The following is an 18,780-nucleotide window of genomic DNA, read 5'->3' as shown; positions in this document are numbered from 1 at the left end:
GTCTAATGATAGTAAATACATTTCCAGGGTTATGTGTTATTCTGTTTCATTTCAAGCCCTGCAAACCATCTCTGTCTCCTGCAAAGCTAAGACAAAACTCATTGGTGGGTGTTCCTTCTTAGTTAACTGTCTCTAACTTGTATGTCACAATTGAAAAAGCTAAAAAACCTCGCTAGGTAAATTTTAAGAGATAAATTCACCAGCTGGTTATTTTTATTAATTCATTGTACTTTTATATAAATTAGTTGTAGTACTTTTGCAACATGCTAACCTAGCATGTGGCTGTCTAGCTTCAGCCTGCTTATGTTGAGTTTAATTTCCCTATTTTAATTATGAGGGAGGATGTAGAGCTTGGTATCTATTTTTGGCTGTTCATATCAGCTGCTTTCCATGACCTTGGCATCACTCTCTTTTATTTGAAACACCCTACAGTATGCTGCATGGAATAACCATGGATTACTTAAGGCTTTTTTTCTTTTGAACACTGGCCAAGTTTCATTTAAATCTGAACCCATTGTGTACAGTTTTAGTAATGTAGCTCTTTTCCATTAGGAGTAGAATGGATTATATTCTAAAACATTCTAAAAAGTTATTATGTATTGCAGAGAAAGCAATAAATGGCTTTTTTAATGTATACATTTTCGGTTGAAAGCTGTGGGAAGGCTTTGCTTTTTTTTTTTAACCAATTATAGTACTTCTGACAAATTGTGTGTAATTGTTACTATGGCAAATAATTTTAAAAAGGTATTTTTGCCTAATTCATGGTTTACCTGGCACCTGAGATGCCACTGGCACTAGGGCACTGCATCAGCTATGTGGCAATAAAAGTGTATGAAAAAGCTGCCTTGATCACCAGGGAAATTCCATATCCAGCTGTAACTGAGGAAGTGCCAAGGCAGTGGCATTCTAAGATAATCAGGAGCAGTTGTGTCTGAAGAGGCCCTTGAAGGCTGAGTCATGACAAAGCTTTCTATTTTTTTATCTCACAGTGAGCTTTTGCAAGCCTGTGTTTATTTAAAGGTGTAATACAGGGAAGCTTTCTTCTCTTACTTGAATGGCCTGGCTTCCTTTGGTTCTCTGACTCTTTTCTGTCTCAATATCCTCTTTGATGAGCTTTAGGTGAGTTTCCTGGTATTTTAAATCAGTCTGGTCTTACTGCCTCCTGTTGTTTTCAGCAGTATTAGTAGCTCATTTTCAGATAATTTCCTGCCTCTGGGGGCAGAAATGTCTGTGGAGCACAGCTGCTGAAGGACATACCCAAAGACAGCATTATGCAGCAGCCCAAAATGCCCAAGATTCACAAGACTTTTAGAAAAAACTACTACCAGAGATCTTCTGAATGTGTTAATATCCTAATATTTCTGCTGTGTGAAAATGAACAGAAACATTATTTGCAATGCAGAACGTGTGAAATAGTAATATTAAAAATATCAGTAAAATGGAAAAAATGTTGCCTATTGGGATTTATTTCCTAATTTAAAGATAAAAAATACATTAGGCTGCTATTTGGACATCTCAATTGCTGAGGACAGATATCCTTCAATATTAATAAGGCAAAGAATGATTTTGACAAATTATTTCTGATTTCTTCACTGTAAGCTCTCATCTAAGAAAGAAGTGACATTTAACTTCAAATGTAATGGGGAACATTGTAGTAGTTGTGTTGAGATGTGTAGGAGGAAGTTGTTTAATCAGCTTTTGGGCTGCTGATTTGTGCAGCATTTCCTGTGTCATCAGTTCTGTGGATACATCTAAGGGAACTGTTTGAATAAGTGTGAGGCTCTGTTTAGCAGTGGATCAAAGGGTAGAGTGATTTTATTGACCAGTAATTGGTGAAGAACTTCATGAATTTTGACTGGTATTGTTTGACAAGGATATTTTACTATATCCTTGTTATATCTAGTTTAATGCTAATTTGCTGCTTTAGCTAATTGTAATGAGTAATGTTAGGTCTGTGCCAGATAAGGAATTAGTTTTGCTGATTGCAAATAACTCTGGGTCAGGAAAATCAGGTCAATGAGGGAAAACCATGATTTTCAGTAGGAGGATTTAGTGGAGATTACTAATGAGCACCACTGCTGGTAAAAGGGGCCATGTAAACATTTGTGCAAGTGCACTCACTGTCTCCCTCCCTGTGCTCCCCTCCCCATATGGAACAGAGGAGAGAAATCCAAGAGGAGGGAATTCTTTACTTAGTGTGTATTAAATTGGAACAAGACTAATGTCCCCCCGTTTCTTGTCTTGTCTTTACTAATTCAGGCAAACAACTTATTCTCAAGCTTATTTATTTTTCAACAACTAGAGGCAAGAGTTCCCAAATATACTTCAGTTCAATTGCTTTGATGTACTTTGTATTTCTTCTGTTTTAATGTGAAGAACAACAGCAATATACAAGTGCAGGGAGGAGAAGAAGAGAAGGAATTTGAGGCCCAACTCTTTGTGAGACAAGTCAGGCAGAGAATGGAAGAGATCACCCAGGAATGCAAGGGGACCTCCAGTGTTTTTATCTGGTTTTCCAGATACCAAAATACAGCAACTTGTAGAAGATCATTTGGAAGCTCTTGCAGTACTTCAGGGTGTTAGGATTTTCACAAACTGAGAATCCAAATGGTTCTCTTTAGCATGGAATCTCTTGTATAAAGATTTTAGTTCTGCAACCCATTCTGCTATGGCTTGGTGCTAACAAAGTCTCAAGGATGAAACACATGCTGTAGCCTGTCTAAGTCAGGTATGCTTTTTGTTCTCTACAAGACTCAGTTATGAAACAGTCTTTGGGCTTTTTTTGTTTTGGGTTTTTTTCCTATATGTCACAATAGTCTCAAGAATTTGCACTTGCTGAGTCCTTCTTAGACATGGTTTGGAAGCAGGGGAGCCAAAGTAGTGCTTTGATTTTGCTCATTATGGGGCATGCAGTTAAATAATGACAGCCTGTCCTTTCTCTTGTAGACAGAGTTCTTGTGCAATCTTGTCCTTCTTGAGCTGGAGGGTCTCATGAGGGCAGAGTAGAATTCCCTCCTTCCATGTGCTGGCCACACTGCTTTGGATGCAGCCCAGGACGTGGCTGGTTTTTGGACTGTGGGTTGGTTTCTGCACACTGCTGGGTCATGTCCAGCCTCTCCTCCGCCAGCCCCCCCAAGTCCTTCTCCAGGGCTGCTCCCAGTCTGTTCAACCCCCAGTCTGTGTGGATGCCAGGGCTTGCCCCAACCCTGGTGCAGCACCTTGCACTTGGCTTTGTAGAACCTGATGATATTCTCATGGGCCCACCTCTTGAGCTTGTCAGGTCATCCTGGATGTTTAAAGGAATTAAAATTATAAAAATGCCTTCATCAGTTGTGCTAAATATTTGTAGTCAACAACTCTGCATCTAGTCTGACCATATACTTGAAGAACTTCTCCTTTTAAGTAGCTTGAGATGAACTGCAGTTATAAGTGCTGTGGTCTCACTAATGTGTACTGTAATTTGGATCATAAATTCTGTTGGAAATATTTTTTATGTTGTATATACCTCATGTCAGCCAAATTTGGTTTGCAAATACACAAACATAAAGATAAAATCTTCTTGAGCATGTGCAGAAAAATAAAATTGAAGGAAGATATTCAATGTTAAGTGGGCTGTAAGGATTTTTTTAAAAGAAATCTTTCTTGGCTTTATTGAAATTTGAATTCCATATGTCAAGTTTCTCAGAGCCACTTAAGGAAAAAAGTAGTGAAATGCTGCCACAAGAGGGCCTGTCTTGCAATGTCTTTGCAAAATACTTCTGGGAAAGGATGTGAGCAATCTTTGAACTATTAGTGAGGATTAGTTGTGGCCTGAATGAATGTCCTTGTGATATTCTGAAAGACATTTTGAGTATGTTGATTTAATTCTTGCCTACCCCACAAGTCATATTCTAAACTGTTTTCTGTGTGCAATGGAAACTCTGTGTGGAGTTTGATACTGGTGTTACAGCATTTACTACTGCAGTGGCAGATGGATAGACAGCTAAAATCTTGTCAAAATCCAGAAAATTTAGACAATTGTGTCTTGGTTGTTTTGCAGTTGCCTTGTAGAAGGAGATGCTAAAGAAGAAATCTTGCAGCCTCCAGAGCCTCAGCCAGTACCACCAATCCTAACACCATCTCCCCCATCAGCTTATCCAACAGTCACTACGGTGTGGCAGGACAATGACAGATACCATCCAAAGCCCGTTTTGCACATGGTTTCATCAGAGCATTCAACAGACCTCAACGAGAATTATAATAAGTCCACAGAGCATTCAGGGAAGAACGAACCCAGCGAACACACAGAGAAGAGGCTGGAGCGCAACTTGAGTTTTGAGATCAAGAAGGTACCTCTGCAGGAGGGACCACGAAGCTTTGATGGGAACTCCCTGTTGAACAGGGGACACGCAATTAAAATTAAGCCTGTGTCGTCCTGTGTAACTGAGAAGAGCTTTAAGCCACAGGAACAGATTTCAGGGGATTCATTTGTAGATGCTTCCCAAAACTCATGTATGGAATACAGCGTGCCACAGTCTAACACAGCCTTAATACCTTCACCAGAAAGTCTGCAGGGCCAGCAGGTGTCTGATGCCCCACCCAGGCCAGATCGTCTGCCTCTGACAGAAAAGGGACACGCCACGTGGTCACTACAAGGGCCTGACAATGCACTGCGCACGTCCCTGTCTGAAGAGTTGTCTTCAGACACCTTGTGTCACGGTGTTCAAACTCTCTCTCTAGTCTCAAACAGCCCAGCTGAACATCCTTCCAGTGATACTGTTGATCATACTCCTCTTTCTGTTCGAGCACCCCTCTGTTTTACTAATCCTCTCCATGCAGATGATTCGGACACGGATGAGGTGGACTTCGACAGAGCCATGAGCAAAAGCGCGTCCAGTGTGTCAACCGCAAGTGCCACAGTCTCTGCTGCCACTAATACTGAAAACATTTCTGCCAGAAAAGTATTGCCAATGTCTATTGCTAGGCAAGACTTAACAGCTGTAACATGTTCTGAAGATGGCAAAGGTAGGTTTCACTGAGGTTCACAAGTGCTGCTCTTTATCTAGCTGCATCTGTAGAGTTGAACAACATAAATTTCTTTGCAATTCAATTTTCTAAATGTAAATTTGATCAGTGCAGTATGGCAGCTTTAGAGAGGGCACAGGTCTTTTCCTGACATCTTTCAGTCTGCATGTGAGCTATTTTTGGTATAAAGTACTACAGACCATGATTAGCTGCTTCAAAAGTTGTACTGTGAGCTTTATTGTGAGCATTTGTTTAATGTTTTATTTATAATACATTCCTGTAGGTTTGTATGTAATTGTAGGTTTCTGTGCTATTATTTCGTGCATATTTTTTCTCTATGCCCAGTTTCATGGAAGTGTCTGTAATAATTGGGGGTTGACTAGCCAAAGCATTTTCAACAGGCTTGTGCAAACACATAATAATTTCATGCTTATTGGTTGATGTGCTGTTCCTAAAAATGTAGATGTAACCTCATTCACTGCGTTGGTCTTTGAAGTTGCTCATGATTTAGCTCCTGCATTTTAATAGTGTTGTAAATATTTAGCTGTGCTTTCCTCTTTTTCTGTACATGGCTGGGGGTAACAAGCTAATACAGCTGTTAATCTAAAAATCCAAGTTATGCTTGATTAGCACTTTGAAATTTATTTAGTGGCTTTTTATCTTTCACTACTTTTTTGAGGGTTTTCTTTTTTTTGCAAAACTTTGCAAGTTAGAACATCATTTATTGAAGGCAAAAGGGTCTCAAAACATGCAGGTGCAGATTTCAGTCAGACTGGCACACTTAGAGCAGATGGAGGATAGAGCAGGGAAGAAGAGATTAGGCCTTGGCAACTGCTTGTGCAAAGCCCAGCAAAACAAGAAGTAAAGCTGTGGAGCTGAAGGAAGAACATGAACTTCTGGATCCAGCTCAGACTTCTGTGCTTGGAGCTGCTTACAGTGATGGCCTCACCTCAGGAGTCTGTGCAGGCTTCATGACTTTCTGAAGTGAAGTGGGGCTCAGTGTATGATGCAAGATGCAGAACCAGCTGAATTGAAAATACTGGCTTTGTGAACTGAATGTTCACCAAAAGTCATATATCCAGAGATGTGAACTGTTTTGCAGCCTTAAAAAAAAATCTGTTTCTGTAGATCTTGACATAGAGCTATAGATATTGTGAAAAAGTCATATATCCAGAGATGTGAACTGTTTTGCAGCCTTAAAAACAATCTGTTTCTGTAGATCTTGATATAGAGCTATAGATATTGTGCACTGTACCTATAGACCTATAGATCTATAGATTTTTGTTTATATTGTGTAAACACAGGACAATACTTGCACATAGCTGTATATTTTTAACACTGTGACTTAAAAGATGCTCTGCAGAGCTGACAAAGCCCTTTTGTCATAGGTATTTCAACTTTGCAAGCAGTTCTCCTTGGATTTGTTTTATAGATTTGCAGGCTATTGTATTTTTCCTTTTAGCCAGAATTTTTTTTCTTCTTTCCCAGAGCAATCATTGTTTGTCACTGTTTGGAAATTATCACCTCTCTGTGCATCTCACTATGCAGATGCTGTAAGAACATGCAAATAAAATAAGTGATATGTCATAAATATGATAAAGAATTGGAGAAATGTCACTCTACAATTTGTTTCATGTAACTGTGTATCAGAAATGTCTTGAAGTAACAGTAGAGCCCTTGTGCTGCTGGTATGTTGATGATTTCACAGGAATTTATTAAAATTCTAACAGCAATTTTTCTTATTTATCTCATGTTAATAAGGGTGTATCTGTTCCCCGTTTGATAGTGAACACTTCCCATTTTACATTCTAGTTGTAGGTCTTGTAATCCCTCTGGGACTCAAGAATATAGGGCTAGATTGCTTTGCACCAGTGATCCTCAGGCCTGTTTACAGTGGCTTTCTCATTTTCGTACTGGCTCAGGACTCTTCTGTCTGAAGCTGGGAATGTGGCAATCACCAGTGAACCTTGTCTGTGAACTTACCAGCACCCTAATTGCCTAACCATAACTGCTGGTGTGCATGATCTTGCCACACACTTAAATCCTCTTTTTCATTCAAATGAAAAGTAGTTGTACCCTGAGGTAAAAGGAAAAAAACGAAGAGAAAAATAAAGCAGAACCAACACCTAAACAAAACCCTAAAAATTCACTTTCAGTTAGTCGATATCCGTGGTGATTTTATTTAATGGTTTTATAGAGGCTCTTTCTGTTAATGAAGGTTTTCTTGTGCTGTATGTAAACTTGAGATGGAGCAGGTCTCAGAAGTCACTTGGAAGATGATGGCTTGTAGAACTTGATGGAATTCTGTCCCTGCAGCAGCTGGGGATGCTGGCAGCTCAAGCTTCATGGCTTTATTAGTTGAAATGTGTCTTTGTATTTTTGAATCCTGCACAGAGTACAGTTGATGAGATTTCTTATGGCAACAGCTACTTTAAATTGTTTTAAACCTTTAATTACTGCTCCAAATTTCTTAGCAGGTCAGAGAGGGGCTTTTGCTGCCAGAATAGCTTGTGTTAGTACACTCGTGGGAGGTGAGAGGGGACAGGATGTGGTGCTGGCACCAACAGCAGCCGTCTCCTCTGGCTCCTGTTTACCCTTTGGCCCCGTAAACCTTGCACCAGGCTGTTCAACCCTGTCAGTGGTGTGGGAGCCAGCAGGCCTCAACATGGACTTGGTAGGCAAAACTGAGACCTGAAAGGATGAACAGAAAGTGTTCATTTGAGTTACTGAGGGGTTTTTTTCCTCCCAATTATTTAGACTGAAAATGTTTTTGTTTTCCTGCTTGCATAACACACAAACTGATCCTATGCCCTTAATGTGAAGTTATTGTTGTTAGATGAAGTTGCTCCACAGTGTTAGTGTGGTAAACCAAAATGTTTTATAATACTTAGAACAAATTTTTCTTTTGCTTTAGGTACTATACGAAGTTTAGGATTATCATATATATGAAAAGATCAACTTCTAAAAGTATAGGAGAAAAATCTATGTATTTTAACTTATCTAAATGTCATATTTGATTTAGATGCTGATGCTAGTGAAGATTCCTCTCCCCCGCTCCCAGAAAGAACACCAGAATCGTTTGTATTAGCAAGTGAACAGAGTGAGTTTTTGATGTTCGGTGATAATTGGAGATAAAATGTGAAGAGCATGTCAGTATTGTATTTGAGTACCCTTGATTTTTGGTTAGTCTGTTGGAGCAATTTGTAAAATTGAATGAAATCTAGCATGTGCAGTGGCTTATTTTGGGATTTAACTTTTCCACACCCTTGAAAACAGAGAAATTATTTTTCATTTTCTGACTAAATATGGTGTTATATTTAAGTAACTGGGGACTTCAGCAGCAGTAGAGCTGGTTTCCAGTCTGAAGGCGAGAAATTATTTTTCATTTTCTGACTAAATATGGTGTTATATGATATTTAAGTAATTGGGGACTTCAGCAGTAGTAGAGCTGGTTTCCAGTCTGAAGGGTATGGAAATGAGATGATACAGTGGGGAAATGCAGTACGGTTAGGGAATTTCCCAGCTATTTTAGTTTCCTACTGCTCCCAGGTAGGGAGTGGGTATGCACATGAACAGTGTTATCTGATCCCCCTTTCTTGGGCAAAGGCAAGATGATGACACTTCATTCTACACTGCATGGAGTGAACAAGCCCAGTTAGTCAAGTTTAATTTAGTTCACCCTTTGTGTCAAAAGGGTAACTGCAAGAGAAAGCTGACACTTACAGATGATGTGCTCCTGTTGTCATGGTTCATTCATCAAGCTGGTAATGGCAGAATACAAAACAGATGAATTGAAATGAAGTGATAAATTAGGTTGATGCTTGGTACCTTCCAGAAAACCTAAAATGATATAATTATTTACTGAGACTTTTGTTTAGTGTCATTTTGAAATTCAAAAAATTTGGGCCCAAATCTAAATATTTTCAGCATGAAAACACTGAAGTTTTGTAAATGTGTTCTTTGAGCATCATAAGCATAAGTGCTTCAGAGTCAAAGTGATCCTTTCTTTGGATATCATGGACCTGTTGCTTTTCTGTGACAGCACAAGGAACAAAGCTGTTTTCTTTAAAAATCTGTCTCCAGGACTGGAATCACTAAAACCACTTCCATTTTGTCTTTTTGTACAATGTTAGTAAGGACAGGTGTGGCCGTCCTGACTTGTATGTTTACTTAGGAGAGCTGAAAAACACATACTTTTACTGCCCAACTGATGTAACAGAAGTTGTAAATTGTCCTTGAAAAGGAAGCCAATTCCCCTGTTGATTAGGAGCCCCCAAAGGAACAAAATGAACGTCCATAATACAAGCACTGTTCTCTTGTGCTTTGAGTTATATTGTGGCATTTTGCCTTTTCTGAAGCACTTTTCATGTAAAGAGATTTTCATGTTTTTACAGGCATTTAATCTAAAAAAAAAAAAGTTTAGAGCACATTTCTAGTGCTGTGTACTAATGCCTCATCATGAGGAGATCTGAAGTATGTTGAGCTGATTTAATTCTTCCCAGGCACGCCCTTGCTGAAGCCCGCTGTGACGGCGCAGTCGGAGTGGAGCGTGCTGCGCGACCAGCGCCTGCCTGAGCACACAGCCTCCCCAGTAAGTGCAGCAGACAAGTCTGTACTCAGCAGTCATTTCTGGGTTGGTTGGGAGCTACAACCAAAGGTAAAATCCATACTTGTGAGAAGTTGCAGCTGTTGGTCATCTACAACTGGCCAGGTTTTCCTCTGCCTGAGCTGCTGAATTGACCTGAAGAGTACGTTTTCTTTCCAAGAAAATGATCTGTTTTCCTAAGGTCAGCAATGTTTTTAAAAGGAGTACTCCAAAATATATGTTCAGCTATGCTCTTAAGAGTGTAAATATGCTGCTTTTAGGGAGCTTGCTGTCTGCCCTTAAATAGATCTTAGCCCAATTCAAACTGGAAGAGAACAGCAGTCTCTCATCTAAACTTCTGCAGGGCCTCACTCCAGGCTAACGAGGGATTTTTCCAGCTGGGTCTTGAAGCCTCCAGGGATGGACACTTTTTATGGGCAATCTGTTTTGCTGCCTGAAAATTATTTTCCCTTATGTCCATATTTATTTTCAACAAACCATTTTTGCCCATCAGATTTCACTTTTCTCTCATCCAGCTCACAGTCATCCTGCATTAACATCTGGCAAAACTTTAAAAGTATATAAGTCCTTTTTACATTTGTCCCTTTTTTCATGTGCTCCCAGTATCTCACTTAAAAATATGACAAAAAACATAGATGTGAATTTTCAGGGACTGTAAATGTAGTGTGAGAACTAACCTACCTAAATTTGCAAATAAGTTGCAGTGTCATGTTTTCAAATCTTTATTAAATGCTAAGGTTCTAATAGTAAATTCTTATGCTAACTACTCTAGCATTTTTTCAGTGTTGAGTCAAGTCAAAAATGTAGAGGTAAATTACCATTTCCATGAATGTTATATGATTTTGGTGATGTTTTTATAATCTTAAATGTCTGTGTTTCTTTTAATTTTCTGGAAGTGGTTTGTGTAATTATTTTATATATCTCTCATTAACAGGGTTTGAAAACAACTTCACCTATACTACCTGGTAAGTGGTGGAAGCTTTTCTACTTTTATTTTTTTTAAATACATTTTTCCTACTGAACAAAAATTTGCCTGAACTTGGTGTTTGCTCTGAAGAAATCTAAGTATATTATCAAATATACTTGTATTATACTAAATAGATTGTTACCTATGATATCTAAGCACCTTTAGTTTAGAAAGAACATGAACTGAAGCCTTTATGTTGCTGTATTAAATGGCACTGCAAGCTTTTGCTATAAATAGATGCTGTGTGGGATTTCAGCTATCCATACAAACTATACAAAATAATCCAGATATGGAAAGCAGGAATATGTTGCTGTCACTGAACATTTACTTCATAAACAATTTTCAAGTTTCACTTTTAGGAAACGAGAAATTGTCTTTCAAAGCTTTATTTTTGTAAATGATATTTGCTGCCAGTTGTTGTCTGGGCTGTAATGACAAGTGGCATTGCCCCAGTGGTGACCAAGTGGATGTTACAGTGAGGGGTCTGTGTGTTTTCTAGATCGTCCTGAACGAAGCAACAAAACACCAACTGACATTTTACCTCAGATTTCTTTCTCTGGTTCCACTGACACAAGAGGTCAAGTTTCAGAATTTCCTGCAGAAGTAACAGAGATTGGTAATTACAATTCTTTTAAAATATAATCACTAGATGACTTAAACAGGGGATTCACTATCAGTACTGGTTTGGATAGCTGCTACTACTGCCACCCTCCAACTCACTGAGATGCAGAACCCGGACAAATAAGCCTGCCTGGTCTCTTCAGCAGTGCTGAAGAAATTTTCCCCAGGATAAATGATTAAATAATTCTTCACTTTGAAAAAAAGTGTCTAAAAGTGTATAAAATACAGAATTTGTCAAATGGGTCATAATTTTTGTAAAGTTTTGTGCATTTTTGAAAACTTCCAGAAATAATACCTGATAACAGCCTAGGTATGCAGAGAAGGAGGAAAAAAAAAGATAATAAAGGCTGTAATACTGTATTTAATGAAAAGTACTTTCCAGTGAGGTTTAAGTACTGAACTGTAATATAATACAAATTCTTCACATTTGTATTTCCTATGGCCAGAGTGCCTTCAGAATTCCTTGTATTACAAAATTGTTTTGTAGCCCTGAGAGTAAATGTATTCTGTAAGAGCTGCAGCCATGTATTAGTGATCTTCTGACTGCTGCCAGTCTTTGTGTCGTCCCGGCAGACAGAAGTATTAAATACATTTCTTTCCTTAGGTTTTGGTAACCGCTGTGCAAAGCCCAGGGGACCAAGAGAGCCACCCTCAGAATGGACATGATCCAAGAACCAATGGACATACTATCAATAAATTATACTGGAAAACTCAAGTGCCACTGAGAGCTAGAGAAATAGTGTTCCACTTTCCTGGGGGGCGACTAACACAGAGCAGTGTAGATCTAACTATCAATGGTACATTCTTGCAGTGCATCCCACGCAAAGCCTCACACATGGTTCACAACAGTGGATTCCGGTATTACAACCTTTTGCTGGGGCCATCTACCTGCCTTACTACACTTAGGAGAAAGTATTACATATGATTTATTTTGTAACTTCAAGTATTATTGCCTTAATGTCTTTTAACCCTGTTACACGCTGCTTGTAGACATATGTTAATATAGTAATACTTTTGACAGATTGTGTTTATGGACTACTTTTTGCTAACATTTGATTACCATGTATGCATTATTTTGTATATGTACAGGGCAAGTAAGTATATAATTTGATAAAGTTGCAATCATAAAATATTAACAGAAGATGTAAGAAATCTCTGCATGATCTAAATTTTTGTGTACCTTATTTGTAAGTTATTTGCCCTGAAGTTTTAGAAAATAGTTTCTGGGGTTTTTTACAAAAATTGCTGGACACACACAGCCAGAATTGCAGGTTAGCAGAGATAAAGATTGTAATGCATTTTGTAAATTGTAAGCAAAAGGTTATTTTTATATTATATACTGTTTAATTGTCAGACCTGATTTGTTCTGGTTTTCATCTGGTCATGGAGATTCAGTAAGTGCCTTGGAACAGTATTGAATTCTCTTAGCCTGTGTATGTTTCTTCAGTGTTTTGAGTTCATCTGGAATTAGATTATCTAAAAGATTTGTATGTTTCTTAGTATATTTGACCTGCCAGTAAAAGAGAAACCATTTTACATAATCAACACTCCTTAGTTTTCATTTTAATGTTTCATCGGTTGCAATCTTTAGAAAGTTCATCTCTATCACCTTTCTGTGTAGTAGGATTTGACAGTTTTAATACGGCGTGTTTCTTATTTGGGAAAACCAGAACACACTGCTAAAAGGACTGTTCAATACCACTGTCTTCTCTTACAGATGGGGAAAACAATTTATGTTGTTCAGCGACTGTGTATGTAAGAAAGCAACTTATATGAAGGTTCACCTGGAGCCCTTGCAGCTACACTGTATCTTGACAATATATTATGTCAAGAGTTAATCCTTATAAGGATTCCTTACTTAAACTTTTCTGTAATACAATCTTTAAATTAAAGAAAGTAAAAATCTCACTCTGGGTGTTTTTACTCTTAGGAAAGAAAACTGTATCCAAAAGCCAAGTGTAACACAGTGAAGGATGGCAGTCTGGCTTAGCTTACAGATCTCATACTTGAACAGAACTCTGACACTCAGAACCTTATTTTTAGTAACTACTTTAAAAGTTCTGGCTAGCAAGAATGCCAGAGAAGCAAAGAAGAATGTTTAGAAGAAAATGTTCATTTTAGGTAGTGAAACTGTATTAATCTGAATTTAAGCTGGGAACATTGTCTGATCTGCTACTTGTACCTTTAGTGTGTCTGCTAAAAGAGAGCTAATGCCCTGTTGTAACCTCCTGAAGGGATGCAACTTGCAATTACTGCCTCTGACTCTGGGTTTAATCACCATGTGCTTTGTACATGTGACAGACTGCCAAGCTGGGGAGCTCTTTCAAAGAACTGTGTGCACTATAAATACTTCCCATGGATGTAGTTTTGTAGTTATTCATTTAAAAATAAATAATTCAATGATATGTGCCATCTGGGATAATCTATATCAACTATATTTCTGACTTGTAAACAGTTCAGACAGCTGGAATGTTCTGCAGTTGGCAGAATAAGGCTGGCCTGAACTTTGTCTTCCTTCCCTCGTGTTGCAGATGATTAGCTCAGACTTTCACTCTTACAGAGCTCCTGTGGGTTTGTAAGGCAAGATGGGCTGTCAGCACCCCTGGGCAGTCCAAATCATTGGAACATTTGGGAAAAAAAGTTAAATAATAAAATTTCCAAATATGTTTTGGATGAACTTTTCAAGGATCCCTTCCATATTTGTCCACCAATACAACACAAATCTGTGCAGGTAGTAGATTTTCTGGTCTTCGCAGATAAAATTCAGTTAACAGCAAAGGCTGTCCCAAATCTGTGCACTACATACAGGTCATCTTGTTATGTTTAATTAAAGTACATCCAGGTTGATCTTTTTTTCCCCACTTTGTTTTGCACAGATTTGGATCATATTCCAGGCTGAGTTTGTCACAGAAAAAAACCAACTCAAAGAAAGGTTGCAGCCGTTCTTTGCTTTAGTGATAAAAAACTGCAATTGTCTGGTATGGATTTCTGTTTATTTTGACAGAGCTGATTCACAACTTGCTGTTCTCTGCTTTGGGTTTTATATTGTCACCTATTGCATTTCAGGTAAGCTGGCAGTTTGAAAAGCAAGGTGAAACTTGCCCAGTGTCATAACTTTGTGTAGCCACTCTTGGGGGTGGTGCAGAGATAACTGCAGCTCTGGATGCTTCATGCTCGAGAGTTTCACATCATAACTTTGAATTATTAACGTCTTAAAAACTTCATCAAAAAAACCCTAGATCTTCCCTTGTGGTTTATTTGAAATGGAGTCTAAAAGGGTTTAAGCATTACATTGGCTTGCAAATTATCACTGAAGCCATTTTGTACTGTACAGGAGCATTACATTGGCTTGCAAATTATCACTGAAGCCATTTTGTACATATATTGAAATCAATCCTGTATAGTTCCAGTCTTAAATGTCAGTTTTTTGAAAGCAGTCTGCAACTTCCATCTCTGAAGTGCAGCTTTTCTGGCATGGACATGATCACTGTAGCAAAGAAGCAGTAATGCTACTCAACCCAGCTATTTTTATTAATAACTGCTGCATTGGCTTGTTTGTCCTTCAGTATTTTTCTAATATACCATTTTTTTTCTAAAGGTATTAATATTGAATTAAATCATGCAGTGAATTATCACATCAAAAGAATGTGTTCTCTGTGTTTTAGAAATGTGAATTCTCAAGGCTCAGAAGAAAGCTGACCTCTACTAATACCATTGCTTATCTCTGTAACTCAGCATATTTAAGGTTGTGCATTGATTTGACAAGGTAACATTCTATTTTGGTAGTAACTGGAGCATTACACCAGCATTTTTCTTTCTTATCTGCTGGGAAAACCTGCTGTGTTTACACATAATTTTCCTTAAAGAAATTTCTAATTTGGGAACCGGGCAGAACAATTAAAATCTCAAAGAATTACGTCTGGGTTTTTGTATATTGGAATCTTGGATTGGGTTTCTTTGGAGATAAATCTCTAACAGAATGAGTGAGATCAAGTGCAATGCAGAGACTGGGCAGTGTGATAACCCTGTGCTCCCGGAGCAGTTGCTTGTAGCTGCAGGTCAGACTGTTGGGAAGCACCCAAACACAAAGCTCTTGCCTGCAGCACAACCCTGACATGCTGCAGACAGAGGGAGGGAACCTAGCAAGAGAGGGTTGGACTGGGGAAAGACTAGCAATGAATATCACCTTCAAAAGGGGATTTTGAAGAGGAACAAGGAGTTAAGGACTTCAGACAATGGGACTGAACAACCAGATACAATTGCACACAACTAAGGCTTTGAGAATTTTCTCAAGGCTTAAGGGAGGAGTAACATCTCTGCAGTATAAACACACAAGTCACAATTCCTACAGCCCACTGCCAAAGAAGGGCCTTTCTCACAATCTCAAAATGCTCTTCAGCTCTTGAGAAGCTGAAGAAGCTTCTAAGGGAGGTTGTCTGTGTGGTCTGAAGAGCAAGGCTAAATGCATGGAACGCATGAACCTAGGACTGAGCATAGCTGGGGCCAGCCAGCACAACACACCGACTGCTCCGGAGCCCTCGGAGTATCTAAAGCCTTTGGAACAGCAAGGCTGTGCAGTGGTTAGTAACAGGCTTAGTGACATCCAGTCATGGCCAGGCTCTCTGATGGGACTTTTCCTAACCATGCATGTACTTAAGCAAAACACAGGTTTGTCAAGTGTTGGCTCAAACAGAACAAGAAAATAACTGTTTTCTTGGCTGCAATGCTGTTGTACCCTCAAGATTTGTACCAAATCCTTCACTTCATCGCTTCTAAGACCACATGGCAAAAGCTTAGTATTTGCAGCCTTAGAGCAGTGAGTAAATAAAATGTTGTTTGCTCATCTGTTGAGTTGTAGTTGCTGTAACAGTCGATTTCTTTAACAACTTGACTCTTGCTTATGAAATTATATTTTGTCTGCATCAAGCACTGTGGTGAAGCCAAGGTAAGAAATCAGTTTTGCATTTTGGCTTAAATCCTGCAAAGTTACATACCCTGTGCATGTAAACAGCTGTGGTGAGCTCAATGCAGGTATTCATCCATGGGCGTTGTGTGTTCGTGTTTGCAGTTCTGGGGCACTCGTAGGGACAGGGCTTAGCTCTGCTTCAGGCACTGCAGCTCCACAGATTTCAGCTGGTGAGGTGGAAGTTGTCTTTCACATCTATAATTCCCACTTTCATCCACAGTTACAGTCCTTAATAAAAGATCTCAGGCAGGTAAAAAATTTGATCTTTTGGGTAGGTAGTGCCACAGTCTCACAGACAGCTTGACTGTCAAGTCAAAAGAAGAGCCAGACTTGGATCAAACATGATCCCATTTTTCAAACATGGAGTATCAGACTGCTGAGCTTTTCTGCTTACTCTGCTCTTTACCAGAAGACACCTGGTGTGTGGTTCCATCCCAGTATATATTCCATCTGCTACATCTCTGGCCTAATGTTAAATGGACCAAGAAACCCCATCATAATCAGAGTGTTTTCAAGTCTTTTGCTACATTTGTTCAAATTTTTATTTGCTTTCTTGCTGTTTTCACATTAAATGGTAAATTCATTGTTCAAGTGAGCCTGGAGAAGCAGGCAGGAAGAAGATACAAACCTTGTGAGGAAATATGCCAGCTCTGGTGTCCGTTGGTTGTAGCTGTTCTTTTATTTGCTGCATCTCCAAAATGTATATGCTTTATGGTGAATATTTAACTTTGTAATGTCAATTACACATTTTATCAGCCCTGCCCAGTGCACTTCTCATCTTAGGGTTTCAGTCTTGCCTGCACTGAACACTATTTTGCTGTAAGTGAAGGAAGGTTGGGCCTGGTACATTCTAATTCCACATGTTATTATGGTATCTGGACACAACTGAACCCACCAGTGAAAGGCTGGCAGTTTTGTTAAAAAAATAGTAATGTAGCTTCTGATGATCTGTTTCATTAGAGACAATCAAAAGCTAAAATAGCCATCCCTGTGAACTCCAGTAGGGAATCTAGGGTTACCTTTCCCATTGATGTGAGTGGCCCATACCATCAGGCTTTTCTGAAAAAGCACTTGTACACTGGATTTTATAAAAGTTAGTTTAAAAATGACTCATTACTCAGGTCATGAGATTTGTGGAGTGTAATGTGTGAGCACTTCAGAAGTGAAGCAAGTTGCCTGGATAAAGTGATCCAAAGAATGGTCTCTGCTTGGTGTGTGGTAAAAAGTGCATCTGGCAGAGTTGGGAAGAACAAGGAGCCAGAGGAGAGGAGGTGGGGAGAGCTGAACTGTAGCAAGCACAAGGGGGAAACTGTCTTTGCTTGTGGGTAATAAAAGGCTGATGTGAACTTGTTAAGCAGGTTCCTGGTTTTGTAAGCTCCTCAGAAGGGCAGAGGTGTGGTTGGGTAACAGGAATGCAGCACCAGGAAGACACTTCCTTAAAGCAATTGTTGTGTTTGAGTTTCTACTCAAATCTGCAATTGAGTATGAGCCTCTTGCGTTTTGACTGATCAGGCCAGCAAAGATTTGTCTCCCACTCCACGGAGGGAGAAAAAGAAGGATAATAACCTAATAATGATAAAATGACCCTTGAAACATCCTGGAGTGGGTGGGAGAGGTGGAGATGTGAAGAATGTTTAATTCACTAAGCAATCTCTTGTCAGGGATTTTGAGACCTCAAAGTGATACCTGAACTCTGTGTTACCATTGCCAGGCAATGAATACATCTTTGTCTGCCTGTTGACATGTAAATCGCTGGTAAGAAGGAAGCAGTGCAAGTAATTCTTTTTATAATACAAATCAACTTTTATTATACATTAGGACTAGTGAGCACCTGACAGCTCTGAAAAAAAAGTGTTGCTAAGCAGCTCTTTTCCCCTTCTGTGCTTTGTCTGCCTGTTGACATGTAAATCGCTGGTAAGAAGGAAGCAGTGCAAGTAATTCTTTTTATAATACAAATCAACTTTTATTATACATTAGGACTAGTGAGCACCTGACAGCTCTGAAAAAAAAGTGTTGCTAAGCAGCTCTTTCCCCTTCTGCGGCATCATACCAGTTCATTGATGCTGGAAAGAACACTCAAGTGTATTTTTTCCCTTAAATCTACCCTTTTTGGAAATAAATTTTCAGACCCTACAAAATATTTCTACAGATAAATTAGTTCTTCACAGTTTGGATACTGAGGGGTGGTCAGAGTTGTCCTGAATTTACTTCTCTGCCACTACTGCCTTTCATGTGTTTCGTTTAGAAGGGAACGCTCATTTAGGAATGCTATTCCTCAGCAGGGAGGGTGGTTTCAGACTCCCTGATTCATAGGAAAGGGGGTGTCTAGTCTTACAATTAAAAAAAATTAAATATATTCAGGCCTCCTTTGGAGCTGAGGCAGCTGCCAGCCTCCTCTGGGTGCTAAGCTGGAATGGCTACATGAGCCAAAAGGACTCTGAAAGATCTCCATGATATCCCACAAGGCTGAGCATAGCCCTGTCCAAAGGAGGGGTTTGGCTCCAAGAGACACAGCTCTGCTCTTGGGCCTGTCTGCAGTCCCCAGATCACAGGGACATGTTTTGGGAGGGAGCAGCCTTTGTCACTAAACCAAATGCTTTGTGTTTCAGCTGCTCA

The 18,780-nt window shown here is 39.2% G+C and overlaps 1 protein-coding gene across 1 annotated transcript in view; it reads left to right on the top strand.

Moving 5' to 3' along the window:
- The window catches only part of PTPN12 (protein tyrosine phosphatase non-receptor type 12), a 70,648-nt gene extending 57,542 nt beyond the window's left edge, over window positions 1-13,106 (top strand). Inside the window, exons 13-18 of the mRNA XM_041405398.1 lie at window positions 4,040-5,004; window positions 8,027-8,104; window positions 9,507-9,595; window positions 10,545-10,575; window positions 11,077-11,193; window positions 11,803-13,106. Of these exons, the coding sequence (XP_041261332.1) occupies window positions 4,040-5,004; window positions 8,027-8,104; window positions 9,507-9,595; window positions 10,545-10,575; window positions 11,077-11,193; window positions 11,803-11,864 (1,342 nt within the window). The 3' untranslated portion in view covers window positions 11,865-13,106. The remainder of the gene's footprint in view (window positions 1-4,039; window positions 5,005-8,026; window positions 8,105-9,506; window positions 9,596-10,544; window positions 10,576-11,076; window positions 11,194-11,802) is intronic.
- Window positions 13,107-18,780: the final 5,674 nt, after the last annotated feature.

This window comes from Onychostruthus taczanowskii, unplaced genomic scaffold (assembly GCF_017590055.1).
Source record: "Onychostruthus taczanowskii isolate IOZ18803 unplaced genomic scaffold, ASM1759005v1 scaffold23, whole genome shotgun sequence".
NCBI classification, from domain to species: domain Eukaryota; kingdom Metazoa; phylum Chordata; class Aves; order Passeriformes; family Passeridae; genus Onychostruthus; species Onychostruthus taczanowskii.
The sequence above is the reverse complement of the archived record's forward strand: the minus strand, read 5'-3'. Positions and strand labels throughout refer to the sequence as shown.